Genomic DNA, 19,947 nt, shown 5'->3' on the forward strand with positions numbered 1-19,947 from the left:
TAGAGCTGGATAACAGAAGGAACAGAAAGCTACAGGGAAATTTCAGAAGCCTTGAGGCATGACAGAAACTGGTGTCTGTCTGGCACATAGTAAGCCCTCAATACAGATTTGTTGTATGAATGCATGAAAGAAAAGGAATATTCATAAGTAAATTAAATAATTAGCTGGCAGAGAATAAAATTAATACTAATAATAGCTGACATTCATTGACCATTCACTGTACAAGCATTTTACATGCCTTGTCTCATCAAACAAAGAACAATTATTTCTCACAACTACCTTGTGGGGTAGGAATATTTCTGTTCATATTGTACAGCAAAGGAAAATGACTGAAAAGTTAAATGACTTGGCTAAGATAAAACAGGTAGCACCTGAAAAAGCAAGTGGAATTTACAACATGTTTATATTAAAATAAATATAATCCTTTCAGTCGAATTCAAGTGATGATTATTATTTTTAAAATAAGAAGACCCTGAAGAAGCCCTTAGCACTGTGGTGTCTCACCTGCGCCTCCCAGAAAAGAAGCGGTGCCCTTTCTCTTCTCTGTTTGGGAGAGAGAGTCAAGAGAGGCTGAAAATATCCGTCCCATGACGTTAACAGGAGCTGCGGTCATTGCTGGTTTTACTTGAGGCCGCATTATTCTCCCCACTTCGCAGTTGAGAGAGCTGAGTCCCCCCAGAGACACATGATCTAGACACACGGGTCTTCTATCTCACTAGCAGGCCGTCTTCCATGGAGATAACTTTGCTTCTGAGCTAGAAACCAAATGGTTCCCATTTTTGTCTCAGTGGGTTTTTTGGTTTTGGTTTTACTTATTTTTTAGGCCTGGAAAAGCAGACACTGCAAGTATTCTACTTCCTATGTAGAGGAGTCTGTGGAAAAGGTAGGATTCAAAATAGGCTATGTGGAAGGAAAGAGTATTTGTATGGCCAGGCAGAAGGCTTAAAGGTAGATGCGCCTTATCTTTATTAAAGGGGCCAAGGATATGTTATAATATTTTAAATAGCCTCACTTCTCATGGTAATTAGAGTTTTGTCCTAACAATATTAGGATAATAGACAAGGAAGCTGATCACAATGCTTCATTGTACATAATTTTTAATGTTCATCTCCACCGCCCCACAGCACCAAAGAACCAGAAATGACACCCCAGTAGTTTGGAAGAGAACAATTTGGCACTTCAGAGTGAAGATGCGGAAAAGGCCATAAAACAGCCAAAAGAGCCTTGAAGTTCCCCGTCGGCCGAGAAAACCATGGCTGGCGGAAGGCGGTGAACACTGCGAGACAAAATGGCTTCCAGTTCCGGTCCTGCTTAACGCAGCCCAGCCGCCAAGCCAGGCCAGCGGGATGTGCCACTAGGCTGCCATGGACGGAGCGCCCGGCCCAGGCCTGCAGCTGCAACAGCTGCCCCCCACCAGCAGTGCTGACCCCGTGAGCGAGGGCTCCTTCTCCTATAAGGCAAGGCCATTTTTTTGGTTTTGAAATGTTGCATTTATCTTTAACAAGAACGTAACAGTACAGCATGGGCTAACATTGACGTCCACGGACTGCAAGCCTACTGGCGGTAGCGAGGGGTGGCCCTCCTCACATTGAAAGGATGTCATCAGAGAGCATTTTTATGGTCGTTAACTAGCATTAAAATACAGAGATGGACACATAGTCGTAAAGGAATGCATTCCCACATAGGGTGATTTTTTTTTTTTTTAATTACCTGTTTGGCTACTGGGAGACAACCTTTGGTCATATTCCCATGTATTTCCTTTCTGCTTTTTTCTGGCATTGCAAACTCAGGATCAGATTTCTGTTAAGATTCCTATTTTGGTGGTTTCAGTTAACCTTCTTGTGGAATGTTTCCCCATGTCACTGTGATGAAAATATGCTTTTTGACTGATGGCTTCATAATCTGTTAAGCTGCTGTATCAAAATTTGCTGGACAGGACCCCTATTGTTGCAGTGGAGGTCTTTTCTCATCCCCCGTGACAGTAAGCAGTGCTCAGAGTTGGCTCTCCCTGGACAAGACTCTCTAGCCAGTAAGGCCACAAATGCTAGAGCATCAAGGACAGAGAGAGTCACACCGTTGAGTGAATACAATAGGCCCAGGGGTGGGTGGAAAGCGAATAGACAGATAAAGACTCTAAGAAAACACAGAACTCCGCCTGCTGAGGTTTCTAATAAGAAATTTCACTTTCATTAATTTTAATCACAAATTTAACTCAGTTACTTATTGCAGAAATACCTTCATGCCAGAGCAAAGATTTTGTTAGTTATGGTAACTCTACCGAAAAGCTGACGAGTTGAGGTGGGAGACAGATGTGAACAAAGGGTCGGAGCTAGTAGGAGTGCCAGGGGTGGTAGAAGGAAGAGCTCCGGGCTTCAGGTCGCTTCTCTGCCCCTTCCTGGGTATGTGACCTTGGACATCCATGCCTTAACCTTCACAGCTTCTATTAAGAAGAAAATGGGAGTCATGATTCCTCCCTCTCCTCAGCCCCCCATGCTGTGTGGAGCAGTGAAAATGACCCATGTGCGTGCCAGGTAGCAGGTGCATGACTCAGAAATGCCTCATGGAGACAAAGCGGAAATGACCAAAGTGCACAGAGCAGAGGTGGCAGTTCGTTCCGGCTGGGGTTCAGCTGAAGAGTTTCTAAGGGGAAGCTGATTCCTTCCTCATTTTTTTTTTCTTTCAGGCTATTTTGTTTGTAAGGAATAACATCCTTTCTAAGAAACAGGCCAAAGGGGGCAGAGAGTGACTATATGGCTGTAGGGAAGTTGGAGGAACCCAGGGGCAGGGAAGACAGCGGCTTGCACTGTGTTAAATTCCTGCCCCCACCTTTCAAGGAGGGAAGACCTTGCATCAGGTGTGTGCATTGGTCCAAATCAGTGGTAATCGAGGGCATGAGGCCCCCAGCAAACATGATGGGCAGCGCTCAGAGAAAAGTGGTCTGTTGACTGGGCAGGCTGCCCAAAGTCATCTCTTACCTTTAGGCAAAACATTAAGCCACCCCAGGTCAAACAGGGTGGGTGGGATGAAGTTAAAAGCCAGCAGATTGCCTTGAGTTGCAGCCCTGCCCTCTGCCCTACCCAGCAGGAAATGGAGTCTATTGTTGGAGGAAGGGGTCTGGGAAAGAGATCAGTCAACAGTGGGAAAGAGATCAGTCAACAGGCTGAGTTGCCAGGAGGCAGCTGACTCTGGAGGCCTTGCCTCAGCCTGAAGAGCCAAGCCCGGATTTCTTCTATTTAGCAAATGGGTATTTCAGTTGAGCGCCTGTCTGTCTATGCTTGTGCTGGACAGGATGGGATCTAGGTAGATAATTATGATCTAGATAATTAAGCTGCAGGTTCCCTTGAAGGAGCTGGGGGGGAGCCAGTTCCACAGGTCTCTATACTTTAAGACAGAATGTGGCACAAAAGTAGAGAACTGTGCTAAGAGTCTGCTTTTGGAGTTGGAGAGACCTCACATCAAATCCCAGCTGTGTCACTAGCTCTGGCTCCTGGGCGGGTCAGTTTTAAATCCATCCTATAGGCTGGTCATGAAGCTGACCAGAATTTACAGATGGGGAACGAAAGCTGCTGGCATCACCCTCTGCTGGTGCCTGTGGAAATCGTGCACAATCTTCACTCTCTGGCTCAGGTGTCGCCTTTTCCATGAAGCCTTTGTTAACTTCATGACATAAAAATGCCATACTTTATCTACCTTCCAAGGTCAACTGACAAATATTACCGTAATCTTAACAATAATAGAGCAGCTGCCAGTTGTTGAGTGTGTACACAGAGGCTGTGCCAATTCCCACAAAAATCCCTAAAGGGCAGGTACCGTTTTTCCATTTGAGAAGTGGAGAAACAGGCTCAGAAAGGTTAATTAACTTATCCAGCATCACACGGTTGACAAGTGGCAAGGCTGAGATTTCGTTCAAGTCTGTCTACTGCCGTTGCTTTTATCCACCACTCCTTGCTGCCTACCTGTGTCAGGAACTCCACAAGGCCCCGTCTTTCTCTGGTGCTGATTACTAAGTATTGAAATGGTAGTGCCTCACCTGAAAGATGGAGCTTACCAGGTTACAGGTGTAGCACAGCCTTGGTTAACCAGACTGCTGCCTCCCTTGTATTTGAATGGAGTAATCTTCAGAGCCAACCAGGATGCAGCTTATACTGCATCGGTTTTAAGTCCTAAGGATAGTGGGGGGAGGGGAGAGAGCGCAAAGACTGCCCTTAAAGCCTTGGAATTGAAACAGAGGCTGTTGTTGGCAGGTGTAACCACGAGATCTGGGCTGAGGTTTCCCTCAGATACCCACATCCCAGCAAGCCTTCCTGCCTCTGTGACCTCTCCCGTCTGATTTTCTGGGAGTAATTTCTTCCCTTTTAGAGGTGTAGCTCACTAGAGTTCAATTCTTGGATCAGAGACTATCAGCATCAGAAGGGACCTGAAAGTTACCGCTAAGAATTGTAATAATACAATGAAAGTTATAAAAATAACAGTAACAGGATTGGTTTGGTGTGTAGCACATGCCTGGTGATGTTTCAGCACGTGCCATATTTCCTATAACGTGACAATCCTGTGAGGGTTTATCATCAGTCTGAGCCTCGCAGGCTCAGAGACCGGGTCATTCTCCTCAGGTCACACCACAGTGAGAGGCAGAGCAGAACCCCAACACAGGCCTGCTGCCCTTCAGCATCCACACAAGGAAGCTGGAGTGGAAAGAGGTGTGCGCTGTTCGAGGTTGAAGAAGTCAGGGCTAGAGGCAGCGGAGCCTGGAGCCCTGCCGTCCGCACCTAGTTTCGCCCTCACCCACTTTCCTCAACACTCCACTCAGACACGGTGCTCTCAGCACAGGGACCAGAAGGCCCGTTCCTGCCTCGCCTTCTCGTGTGTTACATCCTTTCAATCTCACATGCCCTGATTCGGACCGTCTGTATCCTACCCAAGGCTCCCGAGAGGTCGCGGGCCTCACTCCTTCCTCACCCATAAAGTGTTGGGGACCAAAGTATTGGGGAGACCTTGTTCAGGACTGACTCTGACACTTGCTCATTCTTACTTTTGCAGAGTCTCAGACCTTCTCAGGTGACTGAGGTCCTTTACCTGGGCAGGCCTGGAAGAGGTATTTGTCTTTAAAACGAGGGGCAGCCCTTTTTTCTCTTCTCTGCTGTCAAAGGATTCAAACTGAGATGCTGTTGGGAACCCAATGAGGTGTTACCCCAGACGAATCAGCCTGGCTGATTTTGGGGTGAAGGACCTAAAGGTGAAGTAGGTGGAGACACTGGCCTGAGGCCACAGGCCACGTTCTCACAACTGCCCCTCAGTGAGCACGTTTGTTTAGCCCCCCCTTTTTTTTTTTTACTTTTTTTTTAGATTTATTTGTACATACAGAACTGGGGTACAGGCCAGAGGCTCAGGGGTGGCGAGAGGCTTTACCAGAGACAGAGTGGGGAGCAGAACAGGCAGATTGACGAAGTACACTGCTGAGGGGAGCAGCAGGCGGGTCAGGAGAGGTCTGCCACGCCATGTGGTCACCTCCGGGGCAGGCGGGAATCAAACTCATGCGGAAGTGGCCCTAGCTTCTCAGTGCTGTACCTCAACCCGCTGCACCACCAGGGAGGGCCATAGCCCCCCTTTTCTTAAAGGACAATGTTCCAACAGGCCAGACCCCAGCCTGGGTTAACCATCCTTGCATTCTTACACGTGTCCTCACAAGTGCAGCACTTTAAAGAACTTAGATGAACGCAACTGGGGTGTTTTCCTAGCAGGAAGAGGAGCATGGTGGGTTGAGAGTGTGCCCAGCAGTGTTGAGGTGAAAGCTGGAGGGCACCACCCTTTGCTTCCCGCCCTGCCTGCAGACCTGGACACTCACCCTTGTTTTACAGTTTTCAAGCTCTGAGATTTGGAGAAAGCCCTTCCGTCAGGGGCCCTGCTAGCTGTCTCCTGGTGCGGGGTCACCCTCCTGGGCTCCTGAGGGTGGCCATAGGTGTGTGTTCAAACTCTGTAACCCCTGGGCCCATGGCAGCTTCTTTGCTTGACTTTAAATGCTCATAAAGTTGCGCCAGTCACCACTTCACAAGGGTTTCGGGGCATAATGAGTGTGGAGGAAGCCCTCTGAGAGCCAGGATGAAAGGGCGCTCGCTTTATTGTGCTGTTACTAACCGTGTCTCTCTGGAGCCAGTCATCACGCTTGGAGATAATAGGCTTGTGGGAATGTAGCACTTAGCAGGCGAGGTTCTTTTTCTCCTAATTTATTGTGCCACCTTTGAAGGACACCTCCCAGTCTGGGGGAGTCACGCTCAACAGGAGACGAGGAGTCAGACCTCCGGCCTCAGATCCTCACCACACCTTCTCAGGCAGCCTGTGGGCTCAGGTCTCTCAGGGTGAAAATAACGTAGCTACATTATTGAGCAGGTCCAGCAGAGCAAGGTGCCCGGCGCCTGCCCGTGAGCCTGCAGCCCTCCGACGCCACGTGCCCTCTGGCAGCCCCAGTCGGGCCTCGGGCTTCTTTCTGCACAGCTCTGGAGCCCATTTCCTGCTCCCCTTTGCCACCATGAGGGTGACTAAGCAGCTTTGAGGTGTTGCAGCGGGAACAAGGAGTCCTTGTCTCCTCCCTGCCCGAGGCAGCTCCTCTAGAATCGCTGACAGTGACTTGCTGGTACCGGTAAACTGAGTTTCCGGGCTGACCCCTGCCTGGCCTCAAGGCTCTTTGACTCTCTATTGGAAGAAACCCCTCATGGAAGCACACGTGTATGAAATGGCCAGAACCGGCCAATTCGTGGACAGGGTCGTGGGGGGGGGGGGACGGGGAGGATTGGCAGCTCATGGGCTTGGGGCTTCTTTTGGCAGGATGGAAGTACCCGGGGTTTAGATAGGGCGGGCGCAACAGCGGTAGAAACTGGACATTTGGAATAACCTGTGGCAACTCTGGAAACGACACCCTCTCTGTTGTTGCTGCTTGTTGTCATCTGTCACTGTTTGCTTGTCTAGTCGTTTTTCTAAGATCCCTTTGTGACGTCCACCTTCTTTGCTGTGCGTGGCCCTCTGAAGCCTGTGTCTGTTAGCTTGGTGGTCAGCTTGTGTTCTGATGGTTTCTTTGAACACCTAGAACCAACAAGAGAAAAACAAAACACTCTCTGAGTGTCTGCAGAGTGGTTCTGCATTGGGGCCTCCTGAGCTCTGCCAGCCATTTATAATCTGCTTCAGCCTTTATTTCCTGCCTGTGCCCAGGCTGAAGGCTAGCCAGAGGTAAAGGCTTAGCACCTTCTCAGACTTTTTTTGGAGTTTACATTCCACCCTGGGTATGTGCACAGCCTTTTCTGTGCCCTGGCATACAGCGGCTTTAAAAGCCCTCTTCCTCCCACCTGCGTCCTTATTCAAGTTTTCCCCACATGCAGCCAATACTTCCGTCTTGAAATGCTTTCAAGAAAAGCATCTCAGAGGCTGCCTCCAGCCCTGGTACCCTGCCAGGCCAGACAAAAACCAAGGAAAGGCCTTGTGGCAATCCTTCAGCGCACTGTCAGACAGGTCAGGATGCACAACCACAATTTTTAAAAAGTAAGATCCAGGCCCTCCCTGGTGGCACAGCAGGTTAAAGCACAGCACTAAGAAGCTAAAGCCACTTCAGGGTGAGTTCAGTTCCCACCCAGGAGCTGACCCACAGGGCGCAGCAGACCTCTCCTGACCCGCCCGCTGCTCCCCTCAGCAGTGCATTTCAGTACTATTCTGCTCCTCACTCTCTCTGGTGAATTCTGTCATCCCCTGCACCTCTGGCCTGTACACCAGTTCTGTATGCGTAAATAAATAAAACTTAAAAAAAAAAAAAAAAAGGAATATGACCTTCTGCAACATGCCACCAGATGGCTGAATCCTGAGAAAAAAGTGTTGTGGGCTGAATGCGAGACCCCAAAGCCATGTGTTGAAGCCTTCCTCCCCAGTGGGAGGGTAGTTGGAGGGGGGCCTTTGAGCGGTAACGAGGGCTTAATGGTCACCCTTCACCGGGGGCTCCGTGCCCTTCGAAGAACAGAACTGACAGAGACGATCTCTGCCTCGCATGGGAACAGCAAGAAGGAATCCATCTGCAACACGCAGAGCCTCTCACCAGCAGCAGGGTCGGCTGGCACCTTGATCTTGGACTTCTCGCCCCCAGAACTATGAGATACAAATGTTTGCTGAAGCCACGAGTGTACTTCCTGTTACAGCAGCCCATACTAAAACAATAAGCCAGTCACAGAGAGACACATACTGCCGGTTCCCCTTTCTGAGGTGGCTGAAGTAGTCAGACTCAGGGTCAGAAAGTAAGTTGGCAGCTGCCGCTGGCCACAGGCAGGGGGGCGGTCAGGTGCTGCTCACCACGCACTGTCTCAGTGATGCAAGAAGAGAATGCTGGAAAGGTCTGCTGACAACATTGTCCTCTAGCTGTCAACACTTAACAGCGCGTCAAGAAGCTAGATCCTATGTTGAACGTTTTTACCATAATAAAGTCAGGACTTTACAAAGGGGTATGGGGGGGCTCGGGCAGCGCCTCTGTGCACATGTGGTGTCACCGGGTGGGCTGGGGTGGGACGGCAAATCCAGGACAGTTGTGGTGGCTCCGTAGCGGCCACTGGCGCCTTTCTCCCAGTGTTTCTGGGTCCACTTCAGTGTGTCAGCTCCTCTGCACGCCCCGGGACTCCCCAAGGACAGACTGCGCCTCTCTACATGGGCTGGGCTCCCCTTTGAGCAGAAGCAGAAGCTCGAAGGCCGACACTGGAGTGATAGTCCCAGCAAGACTGCCCGTGGGGGAAGCGGGAGTCCTCACAGCAAATCAGGGTGCCGCCACCAGAAGAAAGGGAAACTGATTAAAACGTGGAAACGTGTGAAAATCGCAGCTGCCCACTGCGCATGCCAGCAGGTGGATCCCGCTCAGAGCTCCAGAGTCAGAGCGCCTCTAATGTGCCACACGCTGGGGGCTCCCAGCAGTGGACCTTGCTGTGGTCTCCCCAAACCTGTTTAATAACCATTGGATGCTTTTGCCTTGGAACCCCATTGACATCTCTGGGACCCAGTTAGGGAAACCCTGGCCTGGGTGCCTCCAGTGACCCTTTTAACTCTGAGATCCGGTCACCTTACAGAAAGGACGTGGCTTCTGCTTAATTTTATCTGAGAGAAAAGTGCATGAAAGGAGAGGAAAGGAGAAGGACCGAGCCAGGGCTGCCCAGGCTGTGATAGCTGCCAGCTCCTGGGGTCCCAGAGAGGCCTCTAATAACCTCCGTTCATGAGCCATGAGCTGTCCTATAACTGAAGTGATTCAGTGTCCCCCTCTGGCCTAACAGTTACTTAGTTTCTTAGTTACTTAGTTGGCATTCTGGCCTTGACCAGAGTCTTACCTTGACCTTGGTGGTCATCTGGGTCAGGGCTGATATTTTACAGACATGGACACATAGCCTGATGGGACGTGGCTGGTGACCCGGCCTCCGTCACTGAGCTTCCCTCTCTCCTATCCTCTCCCTGTCCCGGGGGTCCCCTCTAGGCGCTCAGCAATGCAGGAGAGGGAAGGGAGGGACAGAGGGCTGACGTCATGCCGTAGGCTTCCTAATTATCTGTCCTTCCAGATGGACTAAAGGACTGTGTTTGTCTAGGTCACTGCTCATTTGCTAGGACCTGGCCCAGGTCTTGCATATGGGCAGATGGCATAAGGGCTTGCCACTGGCTGGGGGGAGCCATGGAGCAGAGTGGGGGCGGGGAAAGGCCCATCCAGGGAGGGAGGATTCAGAGCTGGCGGAGAGAGCTCGCCTGGATATGGTCAGCTAATACTGAGCCAAGCACACAGTGACCCCGCAGCTCTAGGAATTTACCTCATCGGAAGAATCCTCATACCCGCACAGAAATGGGTGTATAGAATCGTCAATCACAATATTGATTTTTAAAAAAGGAGACATCTCAACAACCCAGTTGATAGAGAAACAGCGACATAAGCGATGGCACAGCCAAACGGCGGGTTATTGGACATTTATTTAAAATGATAAATCACAGGGATCTGAAAAGACAGTTTATAATATCTTCAGTAAAAGAACAGGTTATAAAAGTTATTTTATAAAACAGAAAAAAGTTTACAAGGACAGGTGGCTTTTCATTTGGGTGATGGTTACTCTTTTTTCATCTGGATTTCCTAATTAGCTACAATAAATATATGCTTGGCATTCATTTTATTAAATTTTTTAATGCCACGACGAGGAAGCTGAGCCTCATTTTAAGGTTATTAAGTTTCTACAAATTAAATAACTTAAAATGTCCTAATCTCTTCATCGAAAGAGTCTCATTGCAACCCTGCTGGGAGCAGAACTGCCATGATAAGATGGCAGATAGCATCAGGGCTGCTTTCCTCTTTTAAGTTCTGGTTCCTGGCTGTTGTTTTTGTGTGAGCACCGTGGCAAATCCACACATTAAGGGTTACACCAGCGCAGATTTCGGCGGTATGAGGTCACAGTGTCCAGCAGCCTGAGGCTGGCACTTTCTGGAAGTGTCCCTTCCAGGGCTGTTTGTAAACCATCAAGGCAGCCAGCTTCCGCTTGGGCAGTGAAACGCCAGCAGAGGGTCTAGGATGTGGCTTTGCAGTGACTATTTCAACTGCCTTGAACTGGGACCCGGTAGCTCATGTCTGCACCTCTGAACTTTCCTTACAGGAAAACCTGATCGGTGCCCTCTTGGCGATTTTCGGGCACCTTGTGGTCAGCATCGCACTTAACCTCCAGGTAAGTTTCATCACCAAAAAACCCAAAAAGCTCCATCACCAGCGCTGGGGTAGAGCTGGGCAGGTGAGCTGGGTGGCCGGCGCAGGCCCTGCTGCCTCCAGCTGGGGCTTCGTGCCCACTCGCTCCCTGCACTGGGTCAGTAGCTGTGGGTTGTCCCAGAATCCTGACTCTTTACCCCACTCAGCCCACAGCTCAGGTCCTTAATTACTCTCCCTGGACTGCTGCAGTGACCACCTCGCTGGTCTCCCTGCCTCAGGTCTCATCCTGTCCTGTGTCTTGCACAAGCTACCCCTTTTGTAAAACTCAACCTTGATGTCAGCTCCACGGCTGACAAGTCCCGGGTGCCCGGGAACAGCTCCTGGGGGTGCCCTGCCCAGATTCTCCATCCTGTCTGAGTTGGCAAACGACTATAGTTTTGAGCAAGCTGAGGAGCTTCTCCTGAGGGCACAGGCGAACTGGCTCTACTGCCATGCGGGTGCCATGGTGTCCTGGGGTGAGTGCCCCTCAGACGACCTTCAACTCACGGAAGGGGCCCATGGATAAGTGGGCTCAAGTGCTGGGATAAGATGGCTGGTTCTGAGTGGGTTCACAGTATACTCCAAGGGCCCCCAGTTATTCAAGGCTCCCTTAGTAATGACTCTATGGGGTTCCCCCCCTCTTCCCACTCCCTCACTGCTTTCTGGAATCCCAACCCAACGATCTGCTCCCAAGTTCTTGTCTCAGGGTAAACCCCACGGCGTCCCGCCAACTCCCTCCACCTGGCTTCCAGCTGCAGAGGGCTGTTCCCCTCCCGGAGCAGGTGCAGGCTCGTGTCACTGGCGCACCTGCCTGCCGCTAACTCAGCTCTGTCCACACGTGAGCGTGTGGCTGTGTTTCTGAAGCCACGTGGTCTTAGCTACCCGCCTGGTTCACTTTCTTCTCCCCAGAGACCATCATCTCTAGCACCCTGCAGCCCTCACTGTGACCCTCCCCAAGTGGCAACTTTGCCCCACAAAGTCAGCCTGACGTTCTGGCTCTCCACAGTCACTGTGTCCGTGTCCTGGGTTCCCATTCCAGAATGGTCCAAGTAGCCACCTAGGCCCCCTGGTAGCTGATACTTCTACAGAAAGGAGCGCAGGCAAGTGGGTACCCCAAACATGGGGGCTTTTGGGCATTGCAGTTAAAGGGAGCCCACCCGAAGCCAGGCCAAAGTGGGAGTCCTTCGATCATGCTCCGCCCAGTGCCTTGCCAGTGATGTTGCTGGGTATGCATGCTTGTAGGCCACGCCTCTCAGCAGGAGGCAGGAGGCCCAGCTGTGTAGTTTTGCAAAGCTCTCCAGGGAATATTTAGAAACAATTGTCTTAGAATAGCAATCTAGTGTTTTAATTGCTTCTGCTTTGCTGTTCCCTGAGTAAGGACTCCAGGAAGAACCCACAGATCTTCCCAAGTTGATTGTAGAAGTGAGGGGTGGGTTTGGGATACAGGCCTCACAGCACTTACCCCCCAAACATCTGAGCATCTGGCATTCTTTCTTGGCTTTCTAGAAGTATTGCCACATCCGCCTGGCAGGCTCCAAGGACCCCCGGGCCTATTTCAAGACCAAGACATGGTGGCTGGGCCTGTTCCTGATGCTGCTGGGGGAGCTTGGCGTGTTCGCCTCATATGCTTTCGCCCCACTCTCGCTGATCGTGCCTCTCAGTGCCGTCTCTGTGATAGGTAAGATGGGGACCCCCCCCTCGTGGCCTTATCAGACAGTATGAGACGCTTGTCTTGATAATAATTACTGGCACTTACATAGCCGGCCTGCTCTAGACGCTAACACATACCAAGTCTTCTAATCCTCTGGGTGGCCTTTTTAAGGGGGGTACTATTATTGTCCCCCGTTTTACAGATGAGGAAAATGAACACAGAGCAGTGGCACAGCTAGTAAGCAGCAGGGTTGGGATGTTTAAGTTCAGAAAGCTTATCAGAGTTGCTTTTTATTTCTGCTCCAGGAGAAAAATAAACTTTAGCCCATTCAGCCTAACACTGTCAAGATAAATAAACTTTAATAGACTCCAGGCCCCTCACTCCTCCGAGAAATGCGTAGTCAACTAATTGTCTGATCTTCTCGCATTGACAGAGACTATTTTAAAAACATGAACTTTCGAGGGCCCCTCTCTGCTGGTGCAGTGGATTAAAGCTCAGCACTATGAAGCTGTCCACAGCCACTGCAGCACCAGTTTGATCCCTGGCCAGGGAACCAACCCACATGGTGCAGCAGACCTCTCCTGTCTCACCCATTGCTCCCCTCAACATTGTATTTCAGTAGATCTGCCTGTTCTGTTCCCCTCTCTGTCTCTGATGAATCCTCTCACCCTCCACACCTCTGGCCTGTACCCCAGTTCTTGTGTGCAAAAAATAAAAAATAAATCTTTAAAAAAAAAATCATGAACCTTCGCACCTGCCATTTTTCTATGGTTTCTGAAATTACCCAGCCAGTGTTTCAGAACATTTGAGCCTACTAAACTTGAATGCCCATGAGGTCACAGGTAAAATAGGATCAGAGAAAAAAATCTTCTTAAAAGATGTTGGTAGATTAATGAACAATAGCTTTTTGTATGTAGGAGCAGGGAGATTGAACTTGCTTTGAAATATTTCCTTCCATCATCTTGGCAAGCAGAATGCTGCCAAAAGCACTTTCCTGCTCTTAAAGGAGAATGTCCTCTTCTGAGTCTTACTCCTAGAATTAAGAAGGCTCCTTGTACACCAAGATGGCATATGTGAGACTTCATCCCCCTCCTGTGCCCATGGCAGGCATCATTACTTAACTAACGAATTAATGTAATTAAAAATCATAGCCTCTCTTCCTGAGAGCTATTTTGTAACCAGTGATCCCCAAACCTGGGGCCTCAGAATTCTCAGCACTTTAGGCAGACACTACCAGTCACCAGGAGTTGGCAAAGGAGTGGAAGCCTGTGTGCTCTCCCTGATCCTAGGATAAAAGCCTGTTTCTCTTGACGAGGATTGGTATACCAGCAGTCCACAGGTGCACAAGGGCTTCAAACATGCCATGTTCTTTTCTATGCAGTATCCGTTTCTTTCCTTTTTTCAAGATTTATTTATTTGTGCATACAGAACTGGGGTACAGGCCAGAGGTGCAGGGGAAGTGAGAGTATTCACCAGAGACAGTGGGGAGCAGAGTAGGCAGATGGATGAAGTGCACTGCTGAGGGGAGCAGCAGGAAGGTCAGGAGAGGTCTGCTGCGCCCTGTGGGTCAGCCCCCTGGCAGGGATCGAACTTGTGCTGAAGCTGAAGTGGCTGCTACAAGCTTCGTAGTGTTGCCCCTTAACCCATTGTGCCACCAGGGAGCACCCTCTTTCCTTTTTAATGCAGTGCGAATGCCTTTGGTTGAGGCAAGTGGATACCAACTTTTCCCGTTGTTGGACATCTGACCTGCTTTCCGCATTTATGTTATTATTCAACCTCTGCAGGTGTTCGGGTTTGTACTCTCTCCATTGCTGATAGGTCCAAAGGGCTCTCAGAATCTTTATTCACAATGAAGATGATTGACTAATATTTTATGTGAATCTTTAAATATCAATAAGGTTTTTAAAAAATCCAATACACATAAGTAAAAGGCTGAATTATCATAGAGAGCTCAGTATCAACCACCTGAAATAAGGAACTTAGAGCTCCTTAAGTCACCAATGAGAAATAATATTAAAAAGAAATAAATATTAAAATAATCACAGCCATTCTATTCTGGTCACCTACTACTTATCATTCACAGTACCAGGCATTTTAGTAATAATAACAACAACTCAGTTGTTGAACATTTACTGTATGACAAATACATACATATATGGTCTCACTTGTTTTCCCTTATAATTCAGAAAAGTAGGTCTTTTCAGTGGGGTGGTGAGAAGCCAACTCTCAGAGAGAAAGAAGAAAATGAAGGGGGAAAGGGGAGGGGACAAAGAGAAAAGGGGCAGGAAAGTGGGAAGAGAGAAGAGGAAGAGCTGATTTGCTGTTTCTCATTTCTGTGGACTAAGTGCTTGCGCTGTGCCTGACTTCAAGGCAGCAATGAATAGCTGACCATCAGCAAGCTGGCGTGAGGCGGACCCAACGCACTGTTTTGCAGACGAGGAAACCGAAATGCAGGTGGAGTGACTTAGCCACCGACAGGCAGCTGGCGGAGGCAGAGCGGAATAGCGAGGCAGGTCCCTCCCAAGGGAACACCGGCCCCAGGACAGCCACGAGGAAGCCTGCGGACGTCTGCGAGCAGCCGAGTCAGGGAGAGCAGACCCGGGAGCCCGCAGAGCTGGGTTGCAGTGGGCAGGGTGCACGTCCTGCCCCAGCAGCCCCGGTTGGAGTCTGGCCCTTTCTCAGCCGCTGCGGGGTCTGGAGTCCTTCCTCTCTCTTAGCGTGATTGTCCCCATTTTCAAACAGTACCACGACCCCAAAGGTGGATGTGCCAGAAATAGCTTGTCTGTGTTGCCTGCCTCACACGCTGCTCCTGCTTTGTAAGACGTCCCCGGGAAGGCTTGAGAGGCATCTCCCTTCCCAGATGGGATAACAGGAGCCAGCAGGGACTGAGCTCAGGAGCGTGAGTGAGGGGCCAGGAGCGCCCAGCTCCAACGCCAGTGAGCCAGCCCTGAGGGTGTAGGCAGGAGACCGCCTTTGTACTACAGCAGCCTCAGAATTCTCCTCTCTTTCTCTCTCTCTTTTTTTATAGCTAGCGCCATCATAGGAATCATATTCATCAAAGAAAAATGGAAACCTAAAGACTTTCTGAGTAAGTTCCACTGACTTTAGCCCCTACCTAAAGTTCATTGAATTCCTTAGCCACTCAGTGTTGGACCAGTGCTGGACACCACAGGCACAAGGAGTAAGCTCTTTCTACTGCTGCCTGAAGGAAATGTAGGACAATAAACTGGCATATCGCTTTTTTAATTACAGTATTGACGGGTCACATTATTTTCATTTTTGGTATACAACTGAATGATTCACCATTTTTATACTTTACAAAATGACTCCAATAGGACTGTTTTTCCTCTATTTTCAAATATATGTACTGCTAAGAAAATAGAAATAGAAAATGGAAAATTTTTCAGATACACAGACTGTTATGTTCTACTGGTAGGAATGTAAATTGGCACAATCCCTTTGCTGTATTATTGACTATAGTCTTCAAACTGTCCATTTCATCTCCTTCACTTATGCATTTTGCAACTGGAAGTTTCTACCTCAGGAGCCCCTTTGCCCATTTTGCCCCCATCCTCTACCCTTCTAGTAACTATCAATCCATCTCTGTGATTTTTTTAATATATTTCACATATCAATGAAATGATACAGTATTTTCCTTTCTGTATCTGACTCTCATTTCACTTAGCATAATACTCTCGAGATCCAGCCATGTTCTCATGAATGGCAGGATCTCGTTCTTTTTCATGTCAGAGTTGTAGTCCATTGTGTATGCCATTGTGCACTGTTTAATGATGGGGATAATTCCTTCGATGATCCTGTCACTGTGTGAACATCACAGAACGTAATTACACTCATTATACACCTACACACACCTACCAGCTGTGGGGGAGTTTTATGGCACACCTACACACTTAGGATATGTGGGATAACTTAGGCCCAATTCTGTTGGGACCAACCACATATATGCAGTCTGTGTATTGTGCACATATATAATTTTATGTATAATTTAGGTTTATGTATGCACAAATGTACATGTATATGCATATGTGTATATTACACCTTTATCAGTTCAGCTTCCCTTGGTCAAGAAGACTTTTTGCCAACCCTGTGGAGTTCATGAAGTGTGACAGGACCCTGGGAAAAAGTCAGGAGACTGATCCTTTACCCAGGATCAGGCCTACTGGACCACAAATGTTTCTAACAAGCCAGGCATCTAAGTAGTTGCCTCAAATATCACTTAGTCAGTTGGAAGGGGAAGGGGTAATTTAAATATATTTAAACTAAGGCAAATAATCTACATTTTAAAGTTTAAAAAACAACTAATAATAATAGGTCACAAGTTGTTGCCTCTAAGTACATGCTGGCCTCGGGCCCATCCTCACAGTGAGCCCTGGGACCCCACCCCTAAAATGAGCCTTGAGACCCCACGTAAGCCTTGGACCTCACAGTGAACCCTGAGACCCCACAGTGAGCCCTGGACCCCACAGTAAACCTGGACCCCACACTGAGCCCTGGACCCCACAGTGAACTCTGAGACCCCACAGTGAGCCTGGACCCCACAGTGACCCCTGAGGCCCCACAGTGAGCCTGGATCCCACAGTGAACCTGGATCACCCTTCTCCTCACAGGGCGCTATGTCTCATCCTTCCTTGGCTGTGGCTTGGCCGTCGTGGGCACCTACTTGCTGGTGACATTTGCACCCAACAGTCATGAGAAGATGACTGGAGAGAACATCACCAGGCACCTCGTGAGCTGGCCCTTTCTCTTATACATGGTAAGGGAAGTGTCTGGCCTTCTACTGCATGGGGGGGGGGGGAAGAGGGGTCCTAGAAACCAGAAACCTGAGCCCCAGTAGGGGTGGGGAGGTGACTGGGTGGGTCTGTCACGCCACTACGGCTGAGCCCCTGCTGTGGAGACAGCAGTGATCGTGGGCTGGCCTTCTCCTGGGTCCTGAGTGATGCTCTGTCTGGACACAGTGCAGCAGCTCTGTGCTTGAGAAGTATTTGTAGGGGTGTAATCTACAGGAGACAGGTGGGGAGACCAGGAACCCCACCTGGAGATGGCTCTGAGAGGTGCGGTTGTGGGGGAGTTTTATGGCATTTTCATCTTTCTGTGTCATCCAGTCTCTCTACAGTGGGCATGTAAAACTTGCGTGGCAAGAAAAAAGGTTGAAATGTGAAACAGAAAGCAAATATCCAATGTTCTTTATTTATTTTTGTCCCATGTCCCACAACTGCTGGAAGCTGGTAGAAACACTGGAAACCTGTCTCCCAGCCCTGGCCAGAACTCATCTCTCTGCCCCAGTTCCATCCTGATAGATCTGCCCACATACTAGTGACAGAACATCTAAAGCACTTAATAAAACTACTGGCAGATACCTGTTCCGGGGCCAGGACCATGCCAAACACCTTTGTATGCATCATCGCAGTCTCTCATCAGCCCTATAAAGTGTTGGGGTTGGGAGTTAGCTACTTGCTCAAAGTCCCTCGAGAGGGCTGGACCCTGCACCGCTTCTCCGGCGCCCCCTCCCTCCCTGGCAGAAGTGCTCACCACTTTCCTTTGACAAGGCCGCCTGGGACTACTCAAGAGGCCTGCGAAGACCTTTTCTTCAGGCTCCCACAGGCTCAGAATAGATTCCAAGGGCTGGGCTGCGTCAGCTCCCTCATGCTCACCAAGCCCAGCGTTTCCCTGGGGGGAATGGAGGACCTTCCCCAGGATCACGCCAAGACCCACCACTTCAGGAAAGCTCTCCCCCCAGACACAGGCCTTTCCCTGGGGGCGTCCTGGGCTTACCCTGTTCTGTGTAGCCTGGCCTGGCCACTAAATCAGAAGCTCTGCCCACTTCTCTTTAACTGGCCCAGCCGTGGGCCTGGGCTGCGGTTGGCAGAGACAGGAGATGGTGTGGAAGTGGCCCAGGGCTTAGGAACTGGTCTGGTTGGTCTGCACGGTGATCTTCAGGTAGTGTGGCCAGCTAGAGAGGTTTGGCCAAATCAAGCCCAGGAAATGTTTAGGGGCTGTCTGCTGTGTGCCAGACACTGGATAGTAAAGATAAGGAGCCATGACTAGAATGGTCTGTCAGGATGCACCAGGGCAGACTCAGGCAGCCAGCGGCAGCACACAGAGCTGTTCTGGTATCTGTGGTTGAGCTGGGGTGCTTGGAAACGTTAATGAGTAACTCTGCATCTGGTGGCTGGAGTATTCTGCAGCCATTGGAGATAATTATGACAACTACATAGAATATGAAGATTGTTTATGGTAACTGAAAATGGCCCAATCTGAAATTCATGTTGATCTGGTGACACATAGATAAAACGTGTCTACATTGGGACAAAGACAGGGAGGGACAGGAAAGGGAAAACAGCTGTGTTTTACGGCCTGTGATTATAAGGGATTTTTTTTTTTAATGTTTCTTTTTGAAGTGCCCGTTAATGTCTCTGCATTAGTTTTGATAATCAATAAGCTTTTGCCAGGGGAGGGGTAGGCAGGTGACGCTGAGCCCTCGTCAGGGTTTTCTGGTTCCTTTGTGTGGGAGCTACGGCTCACTTCACTTAGGAGAGTGTTTCCAAATGCTTGGAAGTGTAAGGAGGGGAGAGGACTAGCTGCCACCAGGGAAGGTGGAGAATGCCTCAGACTTGCCATTGTCTCTGAGACTCTTCTGGAGCAGCTTTTCCATGCCAAGTGCTGTCACCCCCACCCCCACCCCGTCCTCAGGCAGCGTGGCCCAGCAGAACATGTATGCTTCCTGCAGCTAGACTGCCCAGGTTCAAACCCAGCCTTTGCCTTCCACCAGCTCGGGGTGGTGACAGACCCCAGCTTCTCGTGACTGATACAGCCTGTGCCGACTTTATGGGCTTGGTACAGCTACAGTGTTTAGAATAGTACTCCTCATGGTCCTTTAATGGAAGAGCCACTGCCCCATTTTTCAGAGGAAGTAATTGAGGTTTAGAGAAGTTCAGTGATTGTACAACGTCACACAACTAGTTTCAAAGTGATCCAAGTTCCAAGCTGAGCCTTTTGGTTCCAAACAGCCTCCACTTTCTACTCTGCCATCCACATACATTGGAGGTTTGATCAGGGGGCAAGAGACATATGTACTGTCTCCCTGATGAGCAAGTGTCTCCCTCTTTGATTGACCCTTGGTTTTCATGGGGTTGCCCATGGAGCAAGGAAGTGCAAGAGACCGTCTCAGCCTCATGGCTCTCAACCCAGTCGCCTAAGCCTGGGTGCCTACGAGGCCAGCTCGGCACCCACACAGCCCCACCAGGAGGTGAGCTCCTTCTCCAGGGGTCAGAGAGACTCACTGTCACTGCCACGGGTCAGTCGTCTGCTTTCTCAGGATACTGGTCAGTAGTTCGGGAATCCCCCTGTGGCACTAAGGGGCTGTGGCTGAAGGAACCAGCAGCATAAACTGCAGCTGGATCTCCTGGTCTCCCCTTTCTCTCTGGTCCCCACTGACCTCCGCACTGTCACTTTCTGTAGCTTGTGGAGATTGTCCTGTTTTGCCTGCTGCTGTACTTCTACAAAGAGAAGAATGCCAACAACATCGTCGTGATTCTTCTCTTGGTGGCGCTGCTGG

General features: G+C 49.6%; 1 protein-coding gene across 2 annotated transcripts in view; it reads left to right on the top strand.

Annotated features, from left to right (window-relative positions):
• Positions 1 to 1,204: 1,204 nt before the first annotated feature.
• The window catches only part of NIPAL3 (NIPA-like domain containing 3), a 36,207-nt gene continuing 17,464 nt past the window's right edge, over positions 1,205 to 19,947 (top strand). For both annotated transcript variants that reach the window (XM_012722512.1, XM_004678618.2), the window contains exons 1-6: positions 1,205 to 1,457; positions 10,635 to 10,703; positions 12,227 to 12,398; positions 15,400 to 15,459; positions 17,000 to 17,145; positions 19,851 to 19,947. In XM_012722512.1, coding sequence (XP_012577966.1) covers positions 1,365 to 1,457; positions 10,635 to 10,703; positions 12,227 to 12,398; positions 15,400 to 15,459; positions 17,000 to 17,145; positions 19,851 to 19,947 — 637 coding nt within the window. In that variant the 5' untranslated portion in view covers positions 1,205 to 1,364. The remainder of the gene's footprint in view (positions 1,458 to 10,634; positions 10,704 to 12,226; positions 12,399 to 15,399; positions 15,460 to 16,999; positions 17,146 to 19,850) is intronic.

The sequence above is a fragment of the Condylura cristata genome, unplaced genomic scaffold, assembly GCF_000260355.1.
Source record: "Condylura cristata isolate star-nosed mole 26May11 unplaced genomic scaffold, ConCri1.0 scaffold00008, whole genome shotgun sequence".
Taxonomy (NCBI): domain Eukaryota; kingdom Metazoa; phylum Chordata; class Mammalia; order Eulipotyphla; family Talpidae; genus Condylura; species Condylura cristata.